General features: G+C 42.7%; 1 protein-coding gene across 1 annotated transcript in view; it reads left to right on the forward strand.

Moving 5' to 3' along the window:
• The first annotated feature begins 1,153 nt into the window (after positions 1-1,153).
• The window catches only part of ATP7 (copper-transporting ATPase 1), a 53,250-nt gene continuing 45,942 nt past the window's right edge, over positions 1,154-8,461 (forward strand). The window contains 1 exon segment of the mRNA XM_074109119.1: positions 1,154-2,068. Within this exon segment, the coding sequence (XP_073965220.1) occupies positions 1,154-2,068 (915 nt within the window).

Below are 8,461 nucleotides of genomic sequence, written 5' to 3' on the forward strand. Positions count from 1 at the left end.
TGACGGAAAATTAGAAAATTGGGTGTCGTTCAGACAGTTGTATGAATCATTGATTCATAGGCGCCCGGATTTGGCCGACGTAGAAAAGCTGCATTATTTGCTAACAATCGTAAAAAACGAGGCGTATGATTTAATAAAGAATTACCCGCTCACGAACGAGAGTTACGGTGTCGCGTATAGCGCTTTATGTAGGAAATATAATAAGACGCGACAAATCGCGACCGTTTATTTTGAGAAACTCGTGAACTGTGAACCGGTTCGTAGTTCTCGAGACTTAGACCGGGTTATACGGACGTTTACGGAGAATTTAATGATTTTAAATTCGTATAAGCTACCGGACAAAAATTTTATGTTAGTGCACTTGCTGTGGTCGAAACTAGACAAGGCTACTAAGGAACAGTTTGAATTAGAGCATAATTCCGACGGGGTTCCGGACTTTGACGTGTTAGGACAATTTATCGAAAAGAGGCGTCGGGCGCTCGAAAACGTAGGTACGATCTCACCGCCGGCGAACATACCAACGCCAGCCGGGAATAAAACGAATTCTAAGCATAAAACGGCTTTCGTGGCCGCTGCTGTGTCATGCGCGGTATGCAAAGGGTCGCACCATATCCTAACCTGTCCAACGTTTTTAAAATATAGTCCGGGCGACCGGTTCACATTCGCTAAACAGAGTAGACTTTGTATTTTATGCTTGTCGAGCGCGCACTCCGTGAAGCGTTGTCGCTCGAAGCAGCGATGTGAACACTGTCGGTACTCGCATCATACTCTGTTGCATTTTCATAAACCGGAGCAACCTAGCATTATGAATAAATCGGCTGGGGCGGCTGACGAGGCCATCGCCATGGTGGCCGGCCCGGCGACCGGACCCACTTTATTTGCGACTGCCGTAGTTTTGGTCACAGATCGAACCGGTAAACGGGTTCCGGTGCGTGTGCTACTAGACTGCGCTAGCGCTTGCAACTTCATATCGGAACAGTGTGTAAACAGGCTAGGTTTGAAAGCGAGTAAAGCGAAGCACATTGTTAGCGGTATAGGCCAGGCGCTAGCGGAACCTAGTGGGACTTTGTCGTGTACTATCTCATCCAATACTGATGAACATAATAGTACATTTTCGTTCGAGGCATATGTTTTGCCGACTATATGTTCCGACATGCCAACCGGACATATTAAACCGTCGTCGTGGTTAACGAATAGAGACCTGGCCTTCGCGGACCCGTGTTGGAATGAACCGGGTCCGATCGACATGCTGCTAGGCGTTGACGTGTTCGCATCATCGTTACGTCCAGGATTGATCCAGGGTGACCCGGGTCAGCCAACGGTTATCAAAACCATATTCGGTTGGATCGTGATGGGTGGTGGCGCATTGGATATTTCTCGTCCTCGTCGTGGCAGTTGTCATGTCACTACAAAAATCACAGAGAACCTATCGTTAGATGACTCCATTCGGAGGTTTTGGGAGTTGGAGGACGTTCACACCTCGACCAATGTCCTTCTATCGAAAAATGACGCATTGTGTGAGCAACATTTTGCCACGAATTATCGTCGTACGGAAGAGGGTAGGTATATTGTTCCACTACCCTTCGCCGACCTTACAAGTAAACCAATTTTCAACGGCTCTCGTGCCATCGCGCTTAAGCGCTTCTCATTGTTGGAAAAGAAGCTTCAGCTAAACTCGGAACTTTCGAAGAGTTATGCGGCATGCATGGAGGATTACGAGGCGTGTGGTCATCTGGAAAGGTGTGACCCTCCGGCAAACGATAGCGGTCATTGTTTTTACATTCCTCATCACGGGATTCTGAGGCTCTCTTCAACTAGTACCCCTCTCCGCGTGGTATTCGACGCCAGCGCCAGGGACGTGCGAGGTATCTCATTAAACGACACATTGCTAGCGGGACCCAAACTACAAAAAAATATCTTCCACTTGCTTCTTCGTTTCCGGTGGCACGCCGTGGTTTTCACTGCTGATGTAAAGCAGATGTATAGGCAGATATTAGTGTTCCCGGAGGACGCGGAATACCAACGCATCCTTTGGCGTAGAAGGAAGCCACCGGAAGCTAGGATCCGGGTCAGTTCGGCCGAAGCTGACGCTTGGCCACGGTCAGCCTCCTCAGTCGATACAGATTCTTATCTCGGTGAGCAAAAACTGGTCCCTCTGGTCGCACGTTCTAGTGAAGAAACCCCATCCGTAATATTGTTGAATAAATTCTCGTCGTTAAAAACTCTAGAACGTGTGGTGGCATACTGCCTACGTTACATCCATAACTTAAAACACCGCTTATCTAAAAATAAGGCCATCACCGGCCCCATAACCCCGGTGGAGGTCACGCGAGCCCTTATGGCTTTAATAAAGTTTTCTCAAATGAATCACTTCTCGTCGGAAATCGAACTTTTGAAAGTTCATAAATTTAATTCTCTATCGAAAACTTTAAAAAAATTATCGCCTTTCGTAGATGATGCGGGCCTCTTGAGGGTGGGCGGTCGCCTATCTCGCGCATTCGTCGACTTCGATATAAAGCACCCGTTGCTTCTACCTCGAGACGACCGTCTAACCGTGCCTTTAATTGAAGAGTACCACCAAAAATTTATGCATCCGGGAGTACAAACGCTTCAAAACTTGCTCGCTAAGAATTTCTGGATACTCTCGCCAAAGCGCGCGATCCGGTCAGTCGTATCGAAATGTTTAAAATGCTTTCGCGTTCGTCCTACAAGCGCGTCTGCACCTTTCATGGGGGACCTCCCTTCTTACAGAATTAACGCATTAAAACCGTTCTTAAGCGCCGCCGTCGACTACGGCGGACCTTTCGACGTATCTCTCGGTCGTGGGCGGGGAAATAAAACGTACAAAGCGTACATTTGCGTCTTTGTATGCACAGCTACTAAGGCCGTTCATGCAGAACTCGCCACCGAACTTACGACAGAAGCGTTCCTCGCCGCACTAAGACGTTTCGTAGCACGCCGCGGACACTGCGCAAACTAGTTTCCGATCAAGGAAAAAAAATGCATCAAGATTTCTGGCAAGGTGGTCCCAAGAATACATGCATACGCTGCAGCAGCGAATGAAATGGCACGATAGGCAGGTTGCCCGAGAAAAGGGCGCACTAGTCCTTGTCCTTAACGAACAAACCAGCCCCATGAAGTGGCCTTTAGGTCGCATCGTAGATACCCATCCTGGAGCTGACGGCATAGTGCGCGTCGTGACCGTGCGCACCGCTTGCGGTCTTTATAAACGACCAGTCGTAAAGCTTTGCCCCCTGCCTACCTAACTCCATCGCTACTATCGCTCGTAGTAATCCTACTTTCCATCTCTTTATTTACTTTTTTATCGTTTAACCTAGTTAAAATACAGCGTATTTGGTGGGCGGAAATGTTCAGTATTGCCAGATGTCAGGAGCCTTTACCTCCTAATATTTTTTATTCACGGTGGCCACACCTTAATTGTTAAACTACCGACATCCGAATAACCGCTCCCCTCCACTTTTTCGATAACAAAACCAGCTGACTCGTCAGCTGGAGCGCCATTCATTCTCTATTTTTTAATATTATTTTAAGAATTTGAATTGTAACAGCCGTTACGCTGCCCAAACTTTACAAGCTTTCCTTCAAACCGTAGTTTTTAAATTTAACGTAAGCTCAGTGCTGCTGCTGAAGCCTCCCTGCACCCCTGCGCTGATCTGAAGGCTAAGTACGACACCAGAGGTAAGAGTTAACAGTGATTCCGGAGGAGCTGAAGACTTCGAGCCAACGGTGCCCGTTACCGACGCCCTAAGATCCTGCCCTGCAGCAGACGAGGAGTTCTCAGGTGAGAGCTTCCTACAGCAGCTATTATTTCGCGTGCTTTTCATTTTATTTATTAATTTGTCGCGGGACGCCATATTTTGCTTCCGGCACGTTCCTTCACCATCCCGACTTTCCTCTCGTTGCTCTTTCGAAATTTCTATACAGTCCACTTCCCCTTTCTCGCACACTTACTTTGGGACTAGGTCAATGAGGCTATCGTTTTTGTTCTCACTAGATGGCGCACTGTTGCGTGAGGTTTTTAAGTATGGCTTTCAAAGTCTGTTATTACGGGCGTGAAAAACAAAGTTTAGATTAAAATCATATTTAATACACCTTAAAGCCGTACCATAAAAATATATAGCATGCCACAGTGTTCCATAGTCCCCGTTTTTGTTCGGAAAAAAGGGAGGACAAATGTTTCCGAAAGATAAAACTGTCTCAAAACACAGACATTAATTGCCCCGGAACGCAATTTGCCATAATCAATTTCAGGTATTGCAAAATATTCACAAAATTATTCTAATTATAAATAAACCCGCTTTGCTCACCCAAAAACTATGAGATTGACATTTCAGACCTCACGCTACACTAGCGCCTCTAGTGGTGAATTCATACGCGATAGCCCTCATTGGTGTGAATTGTCCCGTGATATTTATTTATTTTATTTTTATATGTTGTTTGTTACTTCTTATGCTCATAGACATTTGCTGTTAAATGCCTAAACAAGAGGGAGACAACATCATTTTTGTTCCGTCCCGGGCTGATACCTACCCACACTACGCCACTCACTGTGTAGCATAAGAACTTCACAATGAGTATATCAGTAACAGTCCATCATACTAGTTAAGGATGTAAATGAAATTTGCATGCAGTGTGGTGCCACCTAGCGTGAAATAGTGGAAAGAGTTGACAGCTGTTTATAAAAAAAGTCATCATCATCCCAGCCTATATATGTCCCACTGCTGGGCACAGGCCTCCTCTCAGAACGAGAGGGCTTGGGCCATAGTTCCCACGCGGGCCCAGTGCGGATTGGGAACTTCACACGCACCATTGAATTGCTTCGCAGGTTTGTGCAGGTTTCCTCACGATGTTTTCCTTCACCGCAAAGCTCGTGGTAAACTTCAAATGTAATTCCGCACATGAATTTCGAAAAACTCAGAGGTGCGAGCCGGGGTTTGAACCCACGACCCTCTGCTTGAGAGGCGATAGGTCAAACCACTAGGCCACCACGGCTTCTATAAAAAAAAAAGAAAAAAACTTTACGAAAAGTTTTAGATTCGCCACTGCTTATTAAATTCAAAGACATTGACATAACTATAACTCAGTTCAACTTATGATCAGCATGTCTCATTGACTTGCCAGTTCCTCTTCTTTTTTTTAAATTAAATACTAGTGCGTCCATACTTTAAATACGTGCTTTTGCAATACGATGCACTTGATGATACGCTAATATGGTACAAATGTAGACCTCATCCTTGTGTCTCGCCAATGTAGATGCCTTGTGTGTCGCCCCACACTTAATCAGTCTGGACAGGCAAAATATTGCTAGATGGGGTTAGTATCGTGAGATCCGTTCCACGTTAAGTATGCTTGCCGATTGGCTCATTTATATACTCAACTTCAACTTTAACTTTTTTGCTTAATGGACAACGGTCGCTTTAGGTTAGCAACCATTACTGCAATGACACCTGACAGCAGCAAAGTTTACATGTGTCTGACCGGTTAATAAAGGTTTTTTCTAAACGGGGGTTGTATTTTAGTAGCGAGTTTGTTGTGTACCTGGAATAGACATTACACAAAACATAGAGACAGTTACAAAACGCTTAGACCTTACAAAACAGATCAAAGGGAGCGACAGAAATTTATATATTCGAGTCCAAAATTTGGCGAACCAACTTGGCAGTTCATTACACACAAATGTTGCCACAGTTACACCAGTGCTGTATATGGAAATAAAAAAAAACTTAATATCGATTTCTTTTATTATTATTTTGTATTGAGTTTTTTCTCAATACGAAATAATAATAAAATAAATCTTTTATTTGAAATATTAAACAAAAATATTGAGCATCGGTAAGGACGCCACCCGCCATTTTGTTTTATTGACATTTCATATATGTCATTCGACTTAACTGCCATCGGCTTGCTTGGAACTATTTCCGTTATTGTGAAATTTTCGCTCCGTTATTACTTGTTGTTTTCAGGCCTAAAGCTATGAAAATAAAGTCCAAAAATGACAAACATTTTCATTCCGCGTCTACACAAGGTTATATCGTCAAATTTGTATCGACATATTCCTAGGCCTATTTTTTTGCTGTCTGGTAACATTTTCAGTTGTCAATCTAGTGCGCCTAATTTTGGACTCGAGTATAGTAATCTAACCAATCACAAACGGGACGCTAATGTCAAAGTTATCAAACGGTCCTCGCGATACTCCTAGCCTGCAAAATTCTAACTTCGTGTCTTGCCGTCCCGCTCTTACTTATATTATTTAACACGAGAGTGAGAGGAATGGTAACATACGAACATCGATTTTTGAATTTCGTATTAGCCCCTGTCAAAGAATCCCTGACTGGCTGGTTTCCACGTTTATCAACTGTAAATAGTGTATATTTCTTAATAAATAGATATATTTTTATTATACTTCTAAATATTTAGATAATAAATGGGATCTGAAAGGCTTTGACCACTGTGTCGCGTGTGTTACGAAAATCAACTAATAATGTGTCTGTCAAGTAGAAATCAAAATCACCGTTGCATGGAATTTTGATCATCGAATACATTTCATTTGCCTGTCCTCGCGACGTACAGCTCTATACTTCGTTTTTGTTTTAGCATCAGAAAAAGGGTAAACAATCTTGATGAATTGTTTTTTTTTATTTTTTTTATGGCGTTTGTCCAATGGGACAATTTTGCCAGCGTCAAGGTTGAGAGCTACAGATGATACTCGATCCGTCGTTTTTTTTGATTGAAAAACGTTTAAAAAAAAACAATTAATACGATATCTAAAGAATATAAATTACTTATGATATCAAAAGATTATAAATTATTATACATATATCTTTGCTAATGAGGGCTATCGCGTACGAATTCGCCGCTAGAGGCGCTAGTGTAGCGTGAGGCCTCCGAAATGTCAAATCTCATAGTTTTTGGGTGAGCTACGCGGGTTTATTTATAATTAGAATAATTTTGGGAATATTTTGCATTACCTGAAATTAATTATGTGTTACGGAGCAATGAATGTCTTGTGTTTTGAGACAGTTTTGTCTTTCAGAAACTTGTCCTCCCTTTTTTTCCGAACAAAACGGGACTACGCAACACTGTGGTTGCTCGATATTTTTTTAGTACGGTTTTAAGGTGTATTAAATATGATTTTAATCTAAACTTTGTTTTCACGCCCGTAATAACAGACTTTGAATGCCACACTTAAAAACCTTACGCAACAGTGGCGCCATCTAGAAAGACAACAAAACGATAGCCCTCATTCGTACATATTTGCTGTGACATTTTTAAAAGTGTTTTTTCAATAAAAAGGGACGTCAAGATCGCTTAGTTTCGTTCTAATGCTAAAAAAACGAAGTATAGTGGAAACAGCTCGGCGGAGCGAGGCTAGGTATATAAAGCGGTTCTATTGGTTCATGACAAACGCATACCTCGCAACGCAACGTCGCACATCTCTGGTAGAAACCTAGCCTAATTCCCTCCCTCCTCCCCCTTTCCCTTTCCTTTCTCTTATGTATTATTCTATTGCACATTTGGGCGCCACACGCCTAATTTTTTCTAATATACGGCGGTTAAGACGCTTCAGAACCCCAATCAAATTTTAATACTATACAGGCTGGAAAGTTGCGCACTGTTTTTCAAACCATTTTTTAGAATTAGCGTTTTCTCTGTAAGTGAATGTTTATATTCTTTTGAGAAAATAAAAATCTTAAACCATATAAGTTGAGATGGGGCAGCAATACCGGGTTAAGTCACTAACTTTAGTTAAAGGTAAACCAAAAATATGACTATTGTCAAGAGGGCGCTATTGTTCTTATTCAAGTATATGGCAATAGTTGAGTATAAGTCAAAGTCAAAAGTATTTATTTGCCAGAATACAGTACAGGAAGGTCTTACGCGACAACACTTCCATCCTCACCATTTAGATGGTTGGCGGTCCTCTACTGTGCGTTTTTCCAGAAATTTCCTGCCTCGCACAGCAAAAACTCTGGAATGAACTATCGCCTGCGGTATTCCGGACCGATATGACCTTCAAGTTTCAAGAAAAGAGCGTACTCCTACCTTAAAGGCCGGCAAACGCACTTGTGACTCTTCTGGTGTTGCAGGTGTCCATGGGCGACGGTAATCGCTTACCATCAGGGATCCGCCTGCTCGTTTGCCCCTATACCATTAAAAAAAAAACATTGTATATTTTTATTTCAGCCGTATAGCAGCCGTATTCCAGCAGTATAGTCGGAACAATGTTTCTTTTTCTTTTGGCGACCTAAAACCTAAGGAGGAACGACCTTCTTTCGTAATTCGCGTAATCGACGACTCCGATATATATAGAAAGCTTATTAATAACTATAATTACTGCTTATTTTTACCATACAATGACATCTTGACTTGTCTACAACGTTTACCTGTTAGCTCCGATGTTAATTTGAAAAGGTTTTGTAGCGAAATAGTTTCATTCCCC

Source organism: Choristoneura fumiferana, chromosome 28 (genome assembly GCF_025370935.1).
Source record: "Choristoneura fumiferana chromosome 28, NRCan_CFum_1, whole genome shotgun sequence".
In the NCBI taxonomy this organism is placed as follows: domain Eukaryota; kingdom Metazoa; phylum Arthropoda; class Insecta; order Lepidoptera; family Tortricidae; genus Choristoneura; species Choristoneura fumiferana.